Source organism: Crassostrea angulata, chromosome 7, assembly GCF_025612915.1.
Source record: "Crassostrea angulata isolate pt1a10 chromosome 7, ASM2561291v2, whole genome shotgun sequence".
NCBI classification, from domain to species: Eukaryota; Metazoa; Mollusca; class Bivalvia; order Ostreida; family Ostreidae; genus Magallana; species Magallana angulata.
This window is the reverse complement of record NC_069117.1, coordinates 50228220-50251754: the sequence shown is the minus strand read 5'-3', so window position 1 is coordinate 50251754 and position 23535 is coordinate 50228220. Positions and strand designations below refer to the sequence as shown.

Genomic DNA, 23535 nt, shown 5'->3' with positions numbered 1-23535 from the left:
AAAATAAGATTCCTAATAAAACACATATATTTGTAATTATATATTGTATTTTATTTATTAATCGCGTAAAAATTGTAAAATGATTGTATTAATATGTTGTATAAAACCACAACGAACTACACCCTCTATTAGTACATGTAGATTCTCTTAGCAGCCAATCAGATTCCGTTGCACGAGTGTTGAATTTGTCGGCTAAATCTGCCAAGGGTTGTAGAGGAGCAAACCCTTGGCTAGCAAAGATGTTATGTAGGTGGATTGACAAGTTCATTGCTGATAAGAAAGCTTAAATTTTATCGATAAAACAAAAAGCATCTTCGAAAAAATCCAAAAAGTTTGTCATGTTAACTACAAAATAAAAACTTAACAGCTTTTGTCTGAAAGAACCACTCCAAGGACTACATCTTGTACTTTGATTCTAAATAGGCAGTGCTTGCTAATGATTTATGAACTATTATGAAAGCAATTATGCATTTTAAAATATATGCAACAGTTAGCTCTAGTAAGACACTTCTAATTCTTTATAGATTTGTATGATACTGTATCTTGAATTTGTCTTAAACAGAAAAATGATTTGAGGATGACGGATATGGCATCTGTTATAGTCTCTCACTTGTGGTCTAGCGTCAATGTGACCTGTAGCTGAAAATCACATTAATGCTGTAATATAACATTTATTCTGATTGACAGTTGTTGTGATCAATATGTTTGACAATGTGTTTATATCTGATATCCATTGTGTCTGATTTTATTGCAGGGATCTCCCTCAGTATGGACACAAGCAATGGCAGTCCTACTTTGGTAGAACTTTTGATGTGTATACAAAACTTTGGAAATTTCAACAACAGCATCGGTACTAGTTTTTAAACATTATACATAAACCCTCAATGGTTTTGTATTGTTACTTAATTATTTATTGTGAGCTTTTTAGCTGTTATGTTTGTAAATAAGTAAATTTGCTTATCAAAATTTGTTTGCCTCAGTTTTATCTTGGAAAAAAAATATTATCCTACATTTGAGTTTATAGAAAAACAAAGGTTAAAATGTAAGCTCCAACTCATGCAACTAATGACAACTCAGTTTAAAGAAATGGAATTAAGAATTATGTATCATAAACTGCCAATGAACAGAGGAATTATGGCATAGACTGATTAGTGTTTACATGTAGTACATGTACATGATTTGTGAGTACCGGTATATGTAATCAGTTAAACATGCATCCAAACTACAACAGCATGATCCTGACAGAACTATACTTACAGGTAGTTGTTCATAATGGTAAGAATTTTTTTTGAAGGTTAATGAAATGAATGCAGGAGCTGGAACTCTAGTGATTTTTGTATTTTCAGACAAGTTTTAGACTCAAAGTATGGTTTAAAGAGATGGCAGATTGGAGAAGTAGCTTCCAAAATTGGACAACTCTATTACCATTACTAGTAAGTCAAAGTAAATAAAAAATAATTATTATGTAATTATTTCATGTTTTGGACAACCTTGTACCATAAATTTTACTGTGGGATTTAAAAATAAAGTTGTTCATTTTGATTGAACGTACTTAAATCAAGCAGGCCAATACATGTATAAGTTTTAGTACCAATCAATTTTCATTGAAAATTTGGATTATGACATTTAGCATATTTGCTTGCATTTATAAAAATTCCAAAGGGATTTTATTGAGTGTGTTGTAGACTGTTGATCGGGATGGTTACAATGCTATTTATGTTGATAGAGGGCATTTGCTGTTAACTGTGTTAATAATCAATAATTAGTTGTCCATTACCAATCCAATATTATTGCTGCAAATTTGGGTAATTGTCCAAAGTACATGTATTGAGTTCCCAGCATGCTCTTAAAATTGTATTGATAAGTCCAAGAGTCCTTAAATTTTTTAATATGTAATAGTATACTCTACTAAATTTCATTTCGGGTGGAGAGGGGGAAGGGGGAGATTAATAGATTCACCATGCCCACTTGTTTGTCCTTCAATCCGCCTGTCCACTAATTAGACTCCTAATCTGACTTTCATGTTTTGTCAATAACTTTTTATGAGAAGAAAAATCAGATACTCCTACTTGGCACAGAAGCTATGTCATGCTCCAGGATCTAAGGTCATTGACCAAGGTCAAGGTCATGTCATCAATTTGGCACTTATCCCAAAGAGGCCCTGTAGGATTTTATAAGTTATTTTTTTGAACAGTTTTAGTTAGTACCAGTATTTGTATGAGAGTCGAGAGATCCCCTCTTAATGTTCATTGATCTTGTGTAGATCATAGTTCCTCAATTATTGTAAAATATTGGGATTACATACACCATAAATGTTTCATTTGCTGAAATGAATGATATACACAGTTTACAAATTCTTGAATTATTGTGCTGAATATTGATTTGAATTCATGTGGAAGAATGGACTATGCACTGTAACATTCTATTAATATATGTACATAAATATTTAGCCATGTATGCTCCAAACTAAACTAGCCAGATAGTTGCATTTTTTGAGATGAAAAGTCTAATGTATCTGTAAATGGATATGACTGTTTTTACACTATTAAAAAATACATCTGGCTAGGATCAAAGAAGCCCTGTGCTGCCATATTTAATTCCATGACATCTGATCCATGCAATCTGCAAAAGTCTTTCATGGAGTGTTAAAGGTCTCGCTCTCTCTGTAAATTTACACTTTGTGTGTACTTTAAACAAAGATGTTGATCCACTGAGAGTTTCGGTAACTTAAGTACAGATAGCTTTGTTGTTGAATATTTAGCACACCTGTAGATACATGTAGCTGATTCTCTACCAAAAGTAGCTGACAGGTATATGTAAGGGGTTGCATGTTAGAGCTATCCTACATACGGTATGCAAATTGGTTTTGAAAAGGGGAAGGCTTTCAAACATTTGGAATTTGGAAAAATATGGTTTTATGTATTTTTATTGACATTTCATAAAGATCAATGGATGAACCCAAATAGTTCAGGTTCAATGGGTACCTATATAGATGTATAAGAATTTAGTGTAAATACCAGTCTATTTGTACATGTATGACTGTATGTGTAGATCATTGTCTTTAATAGATTTTGTGGAAAGAACACTTTGGAAAATTGTCTTTCTATCAGTATATACACCAGACCCTTCTTTATCAGTGGCTACATCAGACCTATTATGGCTATATCAGTAGATACACCAGACCCTCCCATATCATTAGATATGTCACACCGTCCTCTATCAGTAGATACACCAGACCCTCCTATATCAGTAGATACATCACACCGTCCTCTATCAGTTAATACACCAAAGCCTTCTCTATCAGTAGATATGTCAGACACCCCTCTATCAGTAGATACATCAGACCTTCCTGTATCAGTAGATACATCAGACTGTCCTCTATCAGTAGATACACCAGACCCCCCTATATCAGTAGATACGTCACACCGTCCTCTATCAGTATGTACACCAGACCCTCCTATATCAGCGGATACGTCACACCGTCCTCTATCAGTAGATACACCAGACCCTCCCATATCATTAGATATGTCACACCGTCCTCTATCAGTATATACACCAGACCCTCCTATATCAGTAGATATGTCACACCGTCCTCTATCAGTTAATACACCAAAGCTTTCTCTATCAGTAGATACACCAGACACCCCTCTATCAGTAGATACATCAGACCTTCCTGTATCAGTAGATACATCAGACTGTCCTCTATCAGTAGATACACCAGACCCTTTTCTATCAGTCGATACAATAGGTCTTCCTCTGTTTGTTGATTTATTTTTCCATCATCTCTCTCTGTTGATAAACTGGGCCATCCTTTATTAATAGATATACTAGACTTTCCTATCTCAGTTATACACCAGATTATTTTCTTTAAGCATTCAACTGTTTGTTACAGTGAATCCTAATCAGTAGATACATAAAAAACCTTATCCATCATTGGATACTCCAGTCTCCCTACGGTATATCAGAAGATAAAGCAGAGCCTTGTGTATCAATAGATTCACTTGTCCTACTCTATTAGTAGTATTCGGCTGTCAGATACGCTCATCCTCAATCAGTAGACATACCAGAACTTCCTCTTTAAATATATTCAACAAACCCTCCCCTTTTAGTCAATACAGCAAGTCCTACATTAAAATTACTGGTACATCAGGTATAATGGTTGTTAAGGAAGTTTTGGGCTTATGTTCATTGTTATATCTCTGTTTGTAGGAAATCAAATAATATTTTAAATAATTAATACTAGTGTTGTATAATATACAGAATTGATCAATACTGTTGAATGGAATGCAAAAAGTGTATATGCATGCATCAAACAAACCATAGAATTGTGTGTACTTTAATTATAATAACAGCAGATATCAAATAATTTGTTTGGGTTTTTTTTTGCATATATCATTTTATTTCACCAGAAGTTTATATAATACTTTCATGACTTACATTAAAATTACTGGTACATCAGGTATAATGGTTGTTAAGGAAGTTTTGGGTTTATGTTCATTGTTATATCTCTGTTTGTAGGAAATCAAATAATATTTTAAATAATTAATACTAGTGTTGTATAATATACAGAATTGATCAATACTGTTGAATGGAATGCAAAAAGTGTATATGCATGCATCAAACAAACCATAGAATTGTGTGTACTTTAATTATAATAACAGCAGATATCAAATAATTTGTTTGGGTTTTTTTTGGCATATATCATTTTATTTCACCAGAAGTTTATATAATACTTTCATGACTTTTAGTTTGAGAACAAGTGAAACTAACTACCTGAATGAGTCCTTCAACTTCTACTCGGCCATTCGACAGAGGGGGTATTACTCCAGGGCCAGTAAGGAAGAGAGGTAAAGAACTGGAAGTTCCCTATCAATGAGTTACATCATACTGTCCTTAACTCTGCTCAATATAACATGTACTAGGTAAATGATTTATGAGCAATGAATGTTTGGGGGAAAGACTTCAATGAGAATGGTATAAAAAATAAATATACATTGTTTTTGTTTTTTGATATTGTACAGTTTCTTAAAAATTAGTTTTATTGTTGCCATTGAAATTAAGATATGACAATGCCAAAAATTTATGATTAACATTCACTTTTTCCCCCTTTTTAACAGACCAGATCTAATGGTGAAAAAGCTTAGGTTCTATGCCAGATTTATTCTAGTTTGCTTATTGCTGAAGAAAATGAAGCTTGTGAAGGACTTAGAAAGGGTAAGTCTATTCTATCTCCTGAATATTGAAATGTGATTATTGTATATATTGTAATTATTGATCATAGAGGTTAGAGATTAAAACATGCCTGTCTTTGAAAAAAAATTAATATATGGAACTAATACATGTTCATTTTAACTGCAGAATATTAAATATTTTCTTCTTGTAAGCCAGAACACTTGAGATAAACCATGAACCTAGAATCATATGAAATATGTATCTTTTGGTGTAAACTAGTGGCTAAAGCTCAAAGTTACTTCAACCTGTATATCATTAGTTGTTTCGAGACCTTGGCTTGTTTTGTAGGATCTTGGCAAACAGATTGATGATTATACCTCTACTTATCAACCAGAGGACCAGAATGAATGGAAAACAGTTCTGTCAGAAATTCGAGAATTCGAAGATGTAAGCATATTATTGGATGCAAGTCTGAAACAATATAATAGTGTTGAATTTAACTTAATACATTATGATTAATGAGGACTTGCTTTGTAGGCCGACTGTACAGTGAGAGTGTTGGATCATGATGGTACCCCCATTGTGCTGTCACATAGACTGACCCCCTTAAATACTCCCCCTCTAGAGAAGGGAACCCCAGCCATTCTGAGATTACAAGAAATTCTCATAGTAGGAAACTCATCAGAACAGGTATGACATGAAACAGGATCTTGCTTAGGCCATTCCAAGTTTTTTCTACGTTTAGCGTCTGTGGACAAATTGGTTTTGAGCTGTAAAAATAAAAAAAAAAACACAATTTTTGTTCATAAAATCAGATGGCTTTTTCATATGTTGGGCTCAGGATCGCATTTTTAAATCCAGATCAGAAATCAAATATAACAACATTCAAAATGGCAATCATATAGTAATTATTTGTTATTTTTGTTACAAAGTGAAGAAAATACTTCAAAATATATAACAAATTTTATTTTGTTGAACTTTTAAAGTTGTGTTTTTTTCTAAGGTTTGTGGGTTTTTTTCCTGATAGAAAGATAGGTTTTTGAGTTTTGGGTGGACGATAAACAAAGAAAAAACTTGGAATGGCCTTACTCTATGATCCCTTCAAAGTTTCCGACTATATGACTGTTGTGATAACTACCGTTTTTACTGCAAATTGTTTATCTTATTGACAGCTGAAATACAGTGAGCTGACATTAGACATGTTTAGAATGCTACAGACATTGGAGAGGGAACCACAGGAGGATTTATCCAATCAAATCTATGATGCTTCTCCAGCCCCGGGGAGACCCCCTTATGTGAGTAGTTAAGCCACTGGTTTACTCCACAGAGACCACAGAAAAAATTTAAATATACATCTTTTCTGAATTTCCTTTCATTGAATCAACAGAATAGGAATAAATGATTGACTTGACGAATTTCTTGGCGCCTCCTATTAGGACTTGAAATATAGACTTGATATAATGTACATGTATCAAAAAAAGAACACACCTTGTTATGTAAATTGTTATTCCAGAGCTTGAATCATTGAACCAGGCATTAATAAATGGTACCATAGTTCCTCACTATAAAGTAACATCCTTTAGAAGTGAAAGTTGCAGGTTCTTAATAAAGTGATTATTTAAAGGGCATGTGCACAGTTCTATTTTTCATAACCTTTGCACACACAAATATGTGTACTGTCTTCTTATACTCTAATAAACACAAACTTGATATCTTACTATGCATAATTATTGCATTCCAGACTAATTTAAACTCTATATACTATATAGTAGATTCAAACTGAAGATGCTGACTATTTAGGGCCCCGCAAGGATTTGTGGGTGCCCTATAGTAATCACTCTGTCCGTCCGTCCTTCTGTCCGTCCGTCTGTCACTCTTCCGTCCACAAATTTCCTGTTTTTTTTCTGATAACTTTTTTTATGGTTGCCCAATCAAGTTCAAATTGGGTATGGTAGTTCAGTAGGCAGAAATACATATTTTGATGCTAAGTTTGGTTCTCTATGTCTTCTGGTTTGGAGCTGGGGTGGTGGGGTAGATTCCTAACTATGCATAAGAAGAATGGGCAAAGAGAGATAACTGCTGAGAATGAATGGGCAAAGAGAGATAACTGCTGAGAATGTTACCATTGTATACATGGAAGGCTGAGCAATATTTGTCCTTTGGGATTAATTAACCTTCCACAGGAAGAAAATCCTAAGCTTTATCTCTATCTGTCACATTAAGATTAATTACTGCACTGCTTGTGTCTGCAAATGAACTTTGTTTTGAAGTTAAGGTCAATTTTGAATGATGTGTAGTATTGTGTACATTCTTTGAAATATGGATTTAAAATATAATATTCATATTTTATTTTGGTTAAAATACCGTACACAATGATTTATAATAATTTATTGAATAGAGGCAAAGCCTAGGTATCATTGCATTGATATCAATTCTTTGTTTTTTAAACAAATTTTATTTCATCCCATGTTAACCCACTTTATCCCGTGGATATAACTCATTGGATATTTTTTTGATATCCCACAGTTGTGACTTTACAATGGGATTTGCCTAGGCATAATGAAGTAAAATAATGTAGAGTTTTATAAACAGTATAAACATTGATTGCGGTGTATAAAACATGGGATAAATAGAATCTCATATGATTTGTAGTATAATATGATTTTTATCCAACTTGTGTGTTTTATTCCCTCACTAAGGCTCAAGAAAAAAACACTTTAATTGTTGGATGAAAATCATATCCAACTACAAATCATGAGATCCTATATATTCCAGTTCTTTACATCTTCTGCCGGGCATTTATTTTTCATCATTGTTAATATAAAGAGGATGGAATTCAAAGTTTTTTTCACTTCTCTATATTAATTGTCATAGCGGGGCCCTTCCTGACTGGTCAGTTTTCTAGTTCACTTCATGTCTAGCTTGTTTAAATATTAATAAAAAAAGTCCCTGAATCTAAAACACATCCACCTGTAACAATGTCAAAATGTAGTTTATATACTTTATAGTATTCTTTGTTATAAATCTTTTTGAATGAAATAGCTCAGATCATAGGGTTTTAATATGCATATTATATTCCAGTTGTTGCCATCATATATGAAAAAGGAGGTAACTGGATATTGAGATTTCTGTGATATGTGGTAGCTTTTGTATTAACGTGATCTGAATCCTGATGTAATTTGAAAATTATGACAGATTTGACCAGGAAGCTGTTGTATTTCTTAACATAGTCTATGCACTAACAGTTTGCAAAGCTCTCAAACATTTTCTTTTCCTGCTAAGCTTTCGTAACCTGTATGCTTTAGTGAAGTAATATTGTTTTCTGTTAAAGGTCTATGATTTATTTATGTATATCTGATATAATTTCTGTAAAATTTGTTTGTAGTTATGACTGGATATCATTTGTAAATTGTACTCCATTTTTATTCATCATGTTATGAATGTTGGGGAATGCGGAGTGAATGTGTTTGCCATAACCACAGTGCATATAAAGCCAAATTGCCAGTTTTGAGCTCAATCTGATTTTGCCTTACTTTAACTTAATATATCACTTACAAGATTATTTAATGTGCATAATGACCTTTTAAATAACAGATAATCATTTATGATCAGAAATACATCTTTATTTTGATGCAGGAGAATGGTGAGAGGAACAATCGAAGAGAAAACCCGCACAAGTACCTCCTGTACAAGCCTACGTACAGTCAGCTGAACACATTTCTTGCCTCAGGTTTTAAAGAGCTCCCACCCACCGGCATAATACTCCTGTACATCTCTGCTGATGGCAGCCCTAGCAGCATGAAACATGGAGATGACCGTTAGTATCAAATATTAATCAACAATGTACATTATTTATTATCAAAATGCTGAACTGTTGATCTTGCTTATATAAATGGTAATACATGTACATGTACATGTAATACAGGATATTATCAATAATTTTACAATATTTGATGCAATATATTATGAAGTACCTGTACATTTTACTGCAGCTGCTGCAGATTTCTTATTAGACAAAGCATCTGGCCTAGAGAAATTTCTTTTCTTTCAAATTATTTATGGTAACCTACATAATATTTTAGCCGCCTATGACCTTGGAGGTGTAGTGACAAACTTCAGAAAAGAGGGAGAGGAAGTGGTGCGTACCAAGAAATTGGGACACTTGAAAGAAGTCCACTGGTAGGTGGAGGCCACAGAGTGCAAAGATAGATAATAAAACATCTTTTTATTAAAACACTGATTCCTTGTTCCTATAGATAACAAGACCTTTACATGCATTATCTGTTGCAGCTTACATCCTGGGGACTTGTATCCATACACAAGGAAGCCTTTATTTGTAGTGGTTGATAGTGACAACAGCTCTTCATTCCAGGTCTGTGAAATATCAAACTTAATGCTTGTAAAAATTGCCCTTAAATAATTGCTTTCAAAATTGATATGTCTTGCATGCAACATAACAGTTTTTGTAGCACTTACAGGTCAAATTTTACTTATTATAAATGAATCATCATGAGAAATCATCACTTTTAAAATGGCATTTACATGTACCTACCATACTGGTAATGCTTTATCAAAGAAAGATTATCAGTTCTTTAACTCACACACAAAACGGCAACTACTCTCTGAATATACCAATAGAATTTAGCAAGATGTTGAATATTTTATTCTGTGTTGTTAATTATTCTTTCCAGAACATTCCCAATTTGTTTGGACAGCCTGTTGTTTGTTTATTGTCTCCAGAGAGGGCACCACCAACCATGCAAGGTCAGTTATCCACCAAAGGACCTCTCTTTGAATACACATGGAAATGCATGTAAAATATGTACTCTGAAACCCCATGATCTAACAAATGTACTTTTGTTACTAATGGGGACAGTTCACAGTTATAAAATATCTTGAATTATTAGAGTTCTTATCTTGAATCGAGCAGTAATTGATTCTTTTAGTATATTGTTTGACTCTTTGGTTGATTACTTTTTCCATAGACAAGCACAGAAGAGGGAATCTCTTCACCATGTTTCTTCATGATCCACTGATGGCTTTCTGCTACGTCTGTAATATTTACGAAGTCCCTGTTGACCTTTGGGACAAATGCTCTGGAGTCATCGACAAATTCATGGCTGAGGCATCCAAGCTGTTCTCCAGATCAAAGAAGTTAGGTATGCATTGTCTAAAACTATGAAGTCTATTTCCTTGGCTTGCTCAAAGTCCTAAAACTCTGAAAACCTCACTATTGATCATTACTAAGTCTTAATGGTATTCCTTTTATTAAAGTTAAAGCATTAAAGATTGAAAGTGGGCTTGTCAAACTTTTACGGCCTGCAGTCTGATTGACCCTGAGTGATTTTACTGTCTTACTGATCCCGCCTCTCTTTTAGACAACATGTATATCCAGTTCTTCGGTGACGACTTTCTGAGATTGCTTATGTTACGATTTGTCTTCTGCTACATCGTCTTGATTCTTCACAGAGGTTTCAAGGTATTGCTTTTTTAAAAAATATCCAAATACTCAAATTGTGAAACAAAAATATACTCAATGACACTGTTTATATAAATGTTTTTGCTTGGTAAATTATTCATTTATCACTAAAAATTAACTGCATCATGACATTGGTTTGCTAATTTTATATATATTAACACAACTTTTTAATTTGATTACCCCCAGGGACCGAATTTCTACCCCACCAGTTCACCGCTGCTTCCCACGGATGAGATTTTGGAACACCCAGCTCTCTATAAAGTAGTGCTGGATTTATCCACAGTGGTGGACAACAGAACTTTGTTTGCTGAGCCGGGAGAAGGCGATCTACATGGAGGAACATAACCTTCAAATAGTTACTAGAATTTCCATTATTTTGCTCAGAATTTTCTTTTTTCAAAGTGTTTGTACTTTTCCCCTCATATTAAACATGAGTGTGTATCTTTAAATAGTAATAATACAATAAGGGAACTGTTATCTGAAATTTGTATGCACAATGCATTACATTTTCATGAAATATTTTATCTTTATATTGAAAATGATGTGGCTTTGCATGTTTTAGAATACGTATGTATTATCCTTTTGTGTATTGGCTTGATTAAACCAAATCATTTTGACAATCCATATAGATACTATCAGCTTTTAGCATCATGTGATAACAGAGTGTTGATCTTTGTAAACTAGTCTCAATTTGTGATGTGTCCAAAGTGTTCCATGTTGAAAGTAATAATTAGTGAATCAACCATTTACATTGACATTGTAGAAAAGGTTGTAAATATAGCCATTTTATGCCTTCCAATCAACTGCACAACAGACACTCTAATAACAGCAGGTCTCTGTACTTTTCATGCGTAGGATGCGTTTATCTTGATTGTGAACATTTGAAATCCCTTACTTATTCTGCACTGAGAATCACTGTGACTTGACACACTTGAAGTATATGTATGTTCTACGCATTATCATAATTTGTCCAATTATTACACATGTAAGTTAGATCAGCATTCCAGTGTTATATTAATATTAATTAATGACACCACAAAGAAATACTGTATTTCTAATCAACTTGACAATTGAGGACCAAGATGAAAAAAATTGACAATGAAATCCAGATTTAAATGTTTAATGAATGTGGTTGAATGTGAAGCAAAATTGCAGAAATCCTTTTTTATGCAATCTTGTTTTGGTAAAGTATGAGGTAGTTATCGTCATAATTAAATTTTGATTGAGTTTTTAAATTTAAGTTGTACTTATATAAATTTTATTTTGTGGCATAGCTTTGTAATATGTATATATTTGGTGCTTTATGTTTTCATAAGTTTTATTTGTGTTTATTTTTTCTGATTTTATTTTTTTTACACGTTTAATTTTCTTGCCAAATTATTCATGTTGGGAATCTTCACTCTAAACAACTGCACGTTATTCTGTTGAAAACTGGGAGAAGTATTCGCCATAAGTATTCTTCAAAGATTATATGTGTAGTGCATTGGTATATAATTCCATCAAAATTCTGCAATTACAGTAAAAATATTCCTAAATATTATGAAATCCTTCACTTTTACCAGTATTTTGATTTGTGAATGTCATTTCTTGTGACCGTTATGTTGCTGGATAACTTCTGCATGCATTGTACAACTGCTGATAGCTTGCCATTAGTTGTCACATACATTTACAACTGCACTTTTCATATTTAATGGTACATGTATTATAAATTGTACGTTCTTGCATTATTCACATTCCAAGTATTGATATTCTACTGAATTTTTTCACAACTGTTAATTTTTTTGAACTGAAATATCAAAACGTTACATAAGAACTGGTAGAAGAGAAATTGTTTTTTCACATATTCAATAAAATGAGCACTTTTTTTCCGGAAAATAACAGATTTAACACTGTATATCAAATGCATATTTCCCATTGTCTCTACAAAAAATAGTGTTTTGTTATTATTTATTATTTATTGTTTTGATATTTTCTTTATAATAAACAAAAAAACAAAAGTCTTTTGTGTATCTTTAAAAAATTTATTCTGATCCAATAAGTCCAATTACACCCCCTACTAGATGAATACTACCAGTCACCAAAATCTGAATGTGTTCTGCATTTCTGAGTTTGGATGGGACTTCAGTAAAAGACTGTAATGAGGTATTTGGTTCTCTCCCCTGAGTAGCCCAGGTTAATGCTGATGAGATACAGGGAAAATCTTTTGTTATCACAGAATCCTCAATCATACACACTGTGTGTTGGGAGTTGTCTCCGTTTTCTAGGGAGTCATTGTCTAACTTGGATTTTTTGGCAGCACTACAACTAGTGTCTGTCTGTGTTGATTCCTTCTCATGCTTCTGTTGCTGTAGTTTTTTGACAGCAAGCCGCTCGAACAACAACATGTTGGCGAGGACTCTATTCAGCTGGCTTTCTTTTGTGACTGTTAGATTTGTAGCATCTACAAAATTAATTCTTGCTACAATATCCTCGTATATCTTGTTCACCAACAGTTTTAATCATGAAAATTTATGCTTGCTCTTGATTTACACAAAGTTCATCAAAACTAATGAAGCTTTTTTTTTTAAAATTGACTTGTTGAAAAACTAAGAGGGCAAGATAAACAGGCTTTACTGTAATAGCTCCACAGTTGATTTTTTTCTGTGTGACAAAACAAGCAGGTTTGTGAAGCTCACGGGGAATTATATTTAAAAATGAAAGAAAAAGTGATCAAGTTCATATGACCACGCTCCTTCATTACTTGACAATAAGCATAATACCGGTAAATGGCTAAAGTTGCATTAAATACACAAAATGATTTGATAAAGGGCATAACTTGCCAAAAAAATCAGCTAAAAACTTCCTCAAAAATATGCATAAAATATATTCCTTTGTCTTTAACAAATAAACAAATTCCAAGTTCAAAAGACCAAATTCTAAGAGAAATAATGGAATCTAAATATTGTGGTAATATGCATATCTACATACTGTATCCTAAATACCTACAGAGTTTTATGCAATTCCGTGCTGTCATTTAAGAGGAGTTGCCTTACAAAATAATAGGACTGACAGACAGACGGACTGGTCAAAAACTTTATACCCTTCACAACTCTGTTGCATGGGGTATAATAAAGGAACTTGTACTAGACCAATTTTTTTTTGTATGTAAGCTATGCTTGGAGGTGGATTTCCTGCTTTATAGATTTGTATGAATTGGATTTCACTGATATCACTGTATATATACATTTATATTCTTAATAATTCAAGCAAAGACAGTTAGGTGACAGAGAGTCTTACTGATATATAACATGAGTAAAATTTGCATATCTTCTAGCCCCATAAGACACCAGAAGAAACAAGTACCAGACTTGAGAAGGTGTGTTTACATGGTGGCATGCAAGGGTATATAGACTTACCTTTTTTCGGGGTACATGCTACAGAAAGCAAAATATAAAACTCAAAAAGCAGACAGAGCAGACCAAACATAATGGGTTAGTAAACGAGAAAAAAAAACTAATGACTTAAAACGCAATAAATGAAACAAAACTCTTAAATGCAGAAATTAAAATACAAAAGTAAGCATTTAAATCATGCATTTGTGGAGCATGTTATACATGAAAAAAAAAAACAGACACCAACACATATAACATTTGATGGACATACTTGGATAAAGAATACTGCTGTAAAATTAACTCCCATTGTTACTTCACCCCTCTTCTTGCTTTATTGGTATTTGTCAAGGAGATCCCAATTTCAACTTGAATTTACACTATCAGGTATATCAGGGTACATGTACTTGCACAGTGCATACAGTTAAAATTGTCAAATCTACTCTGGCCAATGGTTGGTTTCCTATTTTCATTGTATGTAAATTTTTCCCTCTAGTATATAGTGAATTTGTTATGAAATGAATTTGGTTCTATAAACACATCAATAATTATAACATGGCTGTATCAAACTTTTTCAACGTTCCCAAAATCTTGAATGACATATATAGATATCTAAGATCATTGACCCTAGTTGAAAGTAAACTGCTTACACTTAGTGCATTACATGTACAGTAAAACTTGTTTAGTACGAACACGGATATTGCGAATTCACGGATATAGCGAAGTCATCTTGGATCCCCAGCTATGTAAATTTAATGTATTATACTGTTATAACAAATTACGGATATAGCGAAGTAATTTCTTAGGTCCCAGTGACTTCGTTATAACCGAGTTTTGCTGTATTATTTTGTATAAGCAAGTATCATATTGATTGAAAATACATTTCAATTCTTGGAAGTCAATAACCAAGGAAGTTGAACAAATACAACAGAAAACGAAATTGATGCATTGTTAGAGCATAGCAGTTAGTGTACTAAGGAACTAACAAGCAATTACAAGGACATCTATAATTGCTTGACATAAACTTACCAACTGTATTTGAGGTTGAGAATAAAATGTTTGGACAAAATACAGCAGCATCAAAACCACAATCCTGAAAAAAAATTTATACATTTTTTTATAATGCCATGCTTTGATTTGACAAGACGATAAGTTCCTTCCACCTTTATTCGTCAAAATAATCTATTATGTACAAGCTTGCTCGTAACTCACCACCAGTGGTTCTATAAGCACATTAGCTTCTCTATCTCCTGTGGAGTTAAAGAGGAGAATCCGAATCACCCGACCACTGAAATAAACAAACTCTTTCCTTGATTATTCAATATCTTCATTTTTGTAATTAAGCGATATCAAAATGCAAGGGTATGGTACATAACAAAATTAAAATTGTGAAATTCTGTGATCACCTGATTTGTTTTGACTCCTCTGCAGAAGACGTCTTGAACCACTCTATGCATTGCTAGAATGATATATGAATATATAAAACCTTAAACAACTATTTTCGTTTTACTCTGATTTATCAAACAAGTTTGACACTAACAGCCATGCAATCTTTAGAAGTTTTGTTAAAATTATTTACTCTCACTCAAAGCCAATTGAACAACTGGAAGACACAACACAGTAAAGGGTAAAATGCTACAGGGGGAATAGAGTTAAAACAGGATTCATTTTTATTGACAGTTCATTGCACACCTGAACACTCTCTAATGTATGAGCTCCGTCGAGGTAATATGAGACTCCAGTTTTGTGTATTCTCTGATCCCTGCCGTCCCATCTACACTGCCTCAAGCCTAGAAGTATGTGTAAGATTTTTTATCAGACTTACTCAAATTTGAAAAGCTCTCACTGAGGGGGAAAATACTCAATAACACACCATCTTCTGCCAAACTAGAGGCAAACAAACCTTCTGTGACAGCAGTGGGTAGGGTTTTGACTTCTGTGTGGTTTAGGATGAATTGGTGATTGTTGTCATCTTCAGAGGGAGCTTCTTGCTGTGATTGGTCTTTCTGTTGACTGTCCGTCCACACCTTACACAACTGTACAGCTAGGGCTGCATTGTGTCTCTGCATGGTCCCAGAGATACCCAGAGTAATGTCATCTCCATTTGAATCCAACATTGGTAGTGGAGGAACAATGGTCAAAGGACACTAATAAAGAAAATATAATAGAATTATTTCTGAATCAAAATTTGCTGAAAATAATCACTGCTTCTTGTTACTTTGTACAAACACTAAGAAATGCATTCCTCAATTTTCCATGATAGAATAAAATTACCATGTGCAAAGTTCCTATTAAAAAGAGTTTTTGTTACAACAAGGGTCTCCATATGTACTTCAATGATACATATTACCATTACTTCTTTGGTTTTAATTTCTTTACCTTTTTTTTAAGTAAAATTGTGTTTTATATTTATAATCTAAGACATTAAACATTAAGGCTATAGAGAGAATCACAGATTCTAAATAAAAAGAAACAAAAGTTCACGATCTTAAATTTAACGGTATTAGTTTATATACCCCAATTTCTTTGGCCCTGTTCTGCAGGACATTGAGAGCAGCTTCCTGCTGTAATGATGTAAATGCTGGCACACCTGGCTGTAAAATACAAGAAAAAATTAACCAATAACCACTATCTCTTGTCAATTACAATATATAGTCATTAGCATAATAATAACAAGAGATGTTTGTGAAACACTTATGCCCCCCTCCCTTGGAAACATCCACAAAGAAAATGAACGTAAACTGCAAATATTTGGAATTTTTCTAAAATACCAAATTTCATTTAAATATTATTATCCTCTGCAAAGAAAATGAACGGAAACTGTTGGTGGACCGACAGACAGCAGCAAAGCAATATGCCCTCCCTTCTTTGAAGGGGGGCATAAAAACTTGCATAAGGTAATCCAATATTCAAACATACATTAATTTGTGGAGAACAATTTGAGACTGACTGTTTTACATGGGAGATATTTGGTTAAGGTTGCTTTCAAAGACAAATACAGGTAAACTCGGTATCTCGAACTTGGTGGGACTTCAACAAAACTTTGAGATACTGTAAAACGAGAAAATTTGGCGTATACGTATTTTAGCGCAAACCCAAGTGCCAGTACATTAGCGCAATTATATTTTAGCGCATACATCTTTTCTTTAAAAAAGAATACAAAAAATGTTGTTGTTTGATAAACGATCATGCCCAAAATTAAGTTCCATGTTCACTCGAGCACGTGAACACAACGACTTTGATTTCTATTTCGCATGCACGGTAAACTGTCGTTGAGAACAATACACTTACTTTTGTGTAAATTGTCAGTAAATAGATATGAAAACCACATTTATTGGTGATGATGTGTAATTTTTTTTGGTAAACAAATTTGAGTTATCGGACTTTGAATTTAACGTGTCGACTTGGATAACACTAGAAGAGTCCCGAAACTAAAAGTGAAATTGAATGCTACATTTACCATGAGTTTCGATCACCATGAGAAAATCTTTTTCACAGTTATTTTACACTAAAAAACACAAAAAATAGGTATCGTCTTGTTATCTTTATATCCACTAATCTGAGATCAATGAAACTATGATCAATCATGTATTGTCAGCGTTAACGATCGCCACGCTTAATCACATTTTCACCTTGAGGCGCTAAATGAAGTGGCATGGGGAGAAGCTCAATTTTCAAGGTGCTAATGAGAGATATTAAAAAGTAATTAAAACTGAATTTATTAATCCATGTTTAGGCACTTATACCCGATAACCCATACCGTTTACCTGTGTAATGATTTAAACAAACAGAACCGACAGCATCTGATATTTAAATGAACACTTCTATATAGCCTTAAAAATGGACTGACGTTATTGTTTTGCAACTTGAAGAAATTTAATACATATGGAAAATCGTTGGCGCACTATTAATTTTAGCGCTCAGAGGCAGTTGCGCCAAAGGCGCTAAAATTTGTAGTGCGCCATATTTTCTCGTTTTACAGTATCTGGGGGTTTTCAATATCCGAAGTGTCTTTCCAATTTTAATTCAAGAAAGTCATTATATATACCCTTAAACGGATAATCAACTGTGATGAAATATTTTAGCTTGTGTGTTCTTACTCGTAAAATACATTTAGGATCTCTCATGATTTGCGATGGTATATGATTTTTATCCGAGTTGTGTGTTTTCTATCCCCGAACCTTGGCGAGAAAACACAGTGGAATATCAAAAATTTATCCCATGAGTGATATCCACTGCATATTGAGTCTTTCAAAATACTTTGACATAAGCTGGGTATTTGAGATTACCGTATACGAGATATTGGGAGTTTTTAAAATCATTTATATAGAGAAAATGGTCAGGACCGGCGGCAGACTTTTACATAAGTGGGGTATTCGAGATATCCCTTGTTCAAGATACTGATATGTAATCATAATTTGGTTTAGGTCTAGGATGAATTAATAGAGTACCTTAAATATCCCTGCTTTGTGCCAAGCAATTTTGTCAATGGTTTCTCCAAGTATAGATGTATGGTCTAAACCAAGGGAGGACACTCCGCATACGACAGGCTTTCTGACTAGATTTGTGCTATCATACTGTCCTCCGATCCCTACCTCCATTATGGCAACATCTACTTTCTCTTTTAGAAACACATGCAGGGACATCACAGTCAGGAAAGCAAAGTAGGCAGGCATGGGATCCTCAGCAGACTTCTGATTGTACAATGAGGTATATACATGATATAAAAATTAGGTTAATACACGATATAAAAAAAATACCCATTTAAACTATACTAATGAAATTAAACAATTATGAAAATTATGTTGAAAACTTTACCTTCGTTTTCTCCAGTTTTCCCAACACATCCCAGAAATAGTTTGTAAACTTTTCTCTTGAAATTGGAATTCCGTCAATCCTAAAGCGTTCTCTGACCTCAACTAGATGTGGTGAACTGCAACAGAAAATAATCCATGGCAGAATAAATTTTTTAAACTTCTTCCTAAAACTTTATTAAGTCTCTATTAAATAAGACACTGCTATAATTAGGGTACCTGAAGAATCCTGTTTTGTAACCTTGGTGTCTCAATATACTTTCACAGAATGCACACGTAGATCCCTTTCCTTTGGTCCCACTCACATGTATAATAGAGAGCTTGTCCACATCATCTAACTAAAATATGACAAAGTTACATCAACGAGGATTTCAATCAAAAGACACACCTCTAATGGATTTATATTCAATGTTTAAAACAAAGCATACAAAAAGACAAATATGATTTAAAGTGTATCAATATTCACTGTTTTCTGTACCATTTTTATTTTTCATTTTATTACACATACTGATATTCCGACTCGTTCAGCAAACTTGATCATGTTTGGGACGTTTTGTTCAGACCGCTTGCCTCCTTGTTTACGTATTTTCTCCAGAGTCTGAGCATTACTCTGAAGGGTATTCAACTTTGTGACTGCTTCCTAATGAGAAAGAAAATGATTTAGGTTTTGGTTTTTTTTCATTTATAAACAAGTGGCCTAGGGATCACATCGCTCACTTAAGCAACAATTGCCTTAACTCTGATCAAATATGCATTACAGTATCAAAATCAAAATATCTCGACAATTAAGTACAGTAGATCTTGCTCTAAATTTTTTAAAAATCTGCCAATTTTTATCCATATTTTTTTTTGTAAATATCAAGCCCCTTTTGTTGCTGTACCTGTAAAAAGATTTTTCTTCATTCCTATATAACCCCCCCCCCCCCCCCAACTTTATGGCCCTACTTTTCTCTGGGATATCCTGGTTTGATCAAATTTTATTTTGAACGACTCATGATTTCACACAATTTACTGCTTTTTGGACTGAAAACTTTCCAAGAATATTTTTAAAGATTTTCTCTATATATTCCTATGTAAAAAATTCATCCCCCATTGCGGCCCAACCCTACCCCCAGGGACAATGATTAAAACAAACTTGAATCTACACAATCTGAGGATGCTTCCACTCCAATTTGAACTTTTCTGGCCAAATAATTTTTGAGAAGAAGAATTTTAAAGATTTTCTCTATATATTCTTATGTTAAAATTTATCCCCCATTGTGGCCCGTCCTTCCCACATGGACAATGATTTAAACAAACTTGAATCTACACTATCTTAGGATGCTTCCACTCCAATTTGAGCTTTTCTGGTCTTATAGTGTTTGAGAAGAAAATTTTTAAAGATTTTTTCTATATATTCCCATGTAAAACTTGATCCCCCCATTGTGGCCCCACCCTACCCCCGGGGACCATGATTTGAACAAACATGAATCTACACTATCTGAGGATGCCTCCACTCAAATTTGAGCTTTCCTGGCCTAATAGTTTTTAAGAAGATTTTAAAAAATTGTCTCTATATATTCATGTGTAAGACTATATCCCCCTATTGTGGCCCCACCCTACCCCTTGGGACTATGAATTGAACTTTGAATCTACACTATCTGAGGATGCTTCCACTCCAATTTGAATAAATTTGAATCCCTTTCACCCAGTAATCTTTTGTGCCAAGTTTGGCTGAAATCTGCCCAGTGGTTCTGGAGAAGAAGAAGAAAATGTGAAAAGTTTACAACAACGCCAACGACAACAGACAGCGGAAAAATTGTGATCAGAAAAGCTCACTTGAGCTTTCAGCTCAGGTGAGCTAAAAAAAAGGGGGGGGGGGGGAATAAGGTTTTGAAGATTTTTTCTTTCATTATTCCTTCATAAACACAACTTTAATGGAAAAGCCATTGTAAGAATGAATAAAGAATTAAAGTATTCTAATTAAACCTGTTTAAATATCAAATTACAAATTTCCAAATACAGAAGATAATTGGAATAAAAACTTCAAAGATATAATACCGGTAATCAGAATAAATAAAGCCTCAAAAAATATTTTTATCAAAAATTATAAGGATTCTCAATTATGCAGGAAAATGAAAATAACTAATTTTTCTTATCACCAGACATGCCAAATATTTTTTAAAGTGCAACTAATCTTGTAACAAAGCTGTAGTTGATTTTTTTTTTAAATTATGAGATACTGCCACCTAGTATAATTTACAGTGAATAAAACATAGCTTAAAAAATAAAAATAAATAAATATTGCATTCTGCACATAGGATGACAACACTGATTACTTCAACACAAAACACTGTAAATATGTAAAATGTACATCATATGACTACTTTCATAAAGAATGTAATGTATGCACTTTAATTGCAATGAATAAAACAATAGTTATCCTGATGTTTTTTAACAAAAGATCAATCATCCATATACACCCATACATAAATACAGGTACAATTATTTCAAGGTATATTGTGTCATCCATTGATATTCATTCTTAAAATAATATTCCATATCTTTATATCAGATGTCTTAGGAAATATACAGTACATGTAAATCGTTCAGTGACAAAAAAAGCTTATAATTCAGATCAAGCAAATTGCATCTATCTAACATACAATACAAAGTACATGCCTTCAAATTGAGTAAATACATACGTGCATTGTTTGACAAGACATTGTTAGTAAGGATTATTATTAATCAATGAGCTATATGCTTTGGTAGCTGCAGGACTGTAGCTCCCGGTCTAAAAAAATTCGGATGGACGACTTGGGAGCTACAGTGCCTACCATAGGAAAAATCTGTAATTTACAGCGCACAAAAAATTGTGCTAGTTTTGGACTTATTAACCTTATTTTCACACAAATTCTGTAAAAAGAATTAGAACCATTAAATTCTTCAGCCAATTTACTACTGATATCGTCACTTTACTTGCCTCAGACTTTCTCTTAAAAATGATAACCGATCTCGGAAAATGAAGTATGTTAATTTACATCGAGATCGAGATCGAGATCTAGAGTTACCATTTTTGAATCTAAACAAACTTGCACCACTTTAATTTACAGAGCTGCTGATGGTGTTTAAAAGATTATCAGAGGCAAGTGAAGTGACGATATCTGTAGTAAAATGTCCGAGGAGTTTTTTGGGATCAAATATTTGTACAGAATGTGATCGTAAATGAGATTAATCGGTCCAAAACTAGCGCATTTTTTTGTGCGCAGTAAATGGCAGTTATTTACTATGGAAGGCACTGTAGCTCCCAGGTCGTCCATCCGAATTTTTTCCAGACCGGGAGGTACAGTCCTGCAGCTATATGGTTTGGCAGAGAGGATCAACAATTTTCTGATACATGCACAGGGGCCCTGTAACACACTTCAATACCTGTTTGTTGATTTATTTTTATACAACCCTTTTTATCACTGAATGATTTAACTGATTTTTTTTTTTACTAAAAGGATGGAGGGTATCTTTTTTCAAAGAAACAATTAACACTAGTCAATTGAAAATAAACCCCATGTATGTACATGCATTAGTTTAGGGGATGGCATAAATATATAACCATAATATTTACAATGTATATGTTACAAGCCCATGTGGATGACTGAAGATTTTTGCTAGTCTTTATATACAATGCAAAACAAAATTGAAATCACAAAGAGCCACTCTAGCATTCCATTTGACCAGGTTAGTACTGCAAGTTGAAATATTAAATTAATACTTCCATTTCACATTCTGTTATAGCTCATCATTTAATCATACACCATCAACAGTTTTACATGCTGATGATACATATTAGCTTATGAAAATCCAGACAGCACTCCTCTATACCATATTTCTGTTTTAAAACATAATTAAGAAAATGAACTTAAATATTTTCTGGTATATCAGAAAATTTTACATTCAAGAAAATGGAATAAGCAGTATCAATATAATTAAGTAATAATAAATTCAAAACTTGGTCTTAACAATTTCATCATCCTACGATTTGATGTCAAAATCATACATCAATTTCAGCATCCTAACTGTTAGACTGAATTTTAGAAATTGACAGTCATTTTAAGTATTCATGATATATATTTTTTAAATAAAATGTATCAAATGCTGCAGAATGTGGAGCAATGGAATGTATATTCTGTTCACCAACAGGCATGGAATATACATACCTGGGTCCTTCTCCACACCTGTGGGCGATTATTTATGGAGATCAATGAGATAAACAAAGATTGTATAATGCTATGATTTAGAAATGAGTTCGCCAGCTATTATCAGTACAAACAAATGTCATTATATGAACACTTTGAAATGGGTCCACATAATTTTCTTTGTATTGCTGATATTTGTAACCAATTAATGATCAAAAAAGTATTATTATAAGAAAATCTCAAGCCAAGAATAATTTTTAAGAACATGATAATATATTCCTACCTCATATTTTTTGTTGATTTCAGCTGAAGACGCCACTGATGACAGTGTTCGTAAAAATTTTGTTGTCATGTTTACATTTAATACACTGATCACGCGTTCCTTCCATGAGCAAGTGAAAGAAGACTAACAACGGTGAAGCTTATATACCTTTCTTCATACAGAGCTAGGTCATGTTATTTATCAGAATCTTAAACTTAACAAAATCAAAATAGTTCTGCATGAAACAAATCATAAATATTCTAAAAGGCAA

At 33.3% G+C, this 23535-nt stretch overlaps 2 protein-coding genes across 5 annotated transcripts in view; one reads left to right on the top strand and one right to left on the bottom strand.

Annotated features, from left to right (window-relative positions):
* LOC128191217 (protein SCAI-like) overlaps positions 1–12651 on the top strand; it is a 19144-nt gene extending 6493 nt beyond the window's left edge. The window contains exons 3-17 of one of the 2 annotated variants that reach the window (XM_052863309.1): positions 755–850; positions 1347–1433; positions 4749–4847; positions 5118–5214; positions 5521–5619; positions 5710–5862; positions 6345–6467; positions 8254–8280; positions 8809–8989; positions 9255–9351; positions 9463–9544; positions 9864–9936; positions 10158–10331; positions 10551–10651; positions 10838–12651. In XM_052863309.1, the coding sequence (XP_052719269.1) occupies positions 755–850; positions 1347–1433; positions 4749–4847; positions 5118–5214; positions 5521–5619; positions 5710–5862; positions 6345–6467; positions 8254–8280; positions 8809–8989; positions 9255–9351; positions 9463–9544; positions 9864–9936; positions 10158–10331; positions 10551–10651; positions 10838–10996 (1648 nt within the window). In that variant the 3' untranslated portion in view covers positions 10997–12651. The remainder of the gene's footprint in view (positions 1–754; positions 851–1346; positions 1434–4748; positions 4848–5117; positions 5215–5520; positions 5620–5709; positions 5863–6344; positions 6468–8253; positions 8281–8808; positions 8990–9254; positions 9352–9462; positions 9545–9863; positions 9937–10157; positions 10332–10550; positions 10652–10837) is intronic. The other variant, XM_052863310.1, reaches the window with a different exon arrangement.
* LOC128191218 (folylpolyglutamate synthase, mitochondrial-like) lies at positions 12652–23535 on the bottom strand. Of its 3 annotated transcripts, XM_052863311.1 has the most exons (14): positions 23286–23535; positions 23024–23041; positions 19342–19473; positions 19053–19171; positions 18838–18952; positions 18471–18713; positions 16536–16613; positions 15923–16166; positions 15712–15809; positions 15426–15478; positions 15232–15307; positions 15049–15112; positions 14047–14064; positions 12652–13091 (listed from the first exon to the last, which is right to left on the bottom strand). In XM_052863311.1, the coding sequence occupies exons 1-14, from the start codon at positions 23352–23354 to the stop codon at positions 12673–12675; spliced, it is 1746 nt and encodes a 581-aa protein (XP_052719271.1). In that variant the 5' UTR covers positions 23355–23535; the 3' UTR covers positions 12652–12672. The 3 variants fall into 3 exon arrangements, with proteins under 3 accessions (XP_052719271.1, XP_052719273.1, XP_052719272.1); XM_052863313.1 differs by lacking the exon at positions 23024–23041 and having other exon boundaries at positions 23286–23533; XM_052863312.1 differs by lacking the exon at positions 14047–14064 and having other exon boundaries at positions 23286–23529.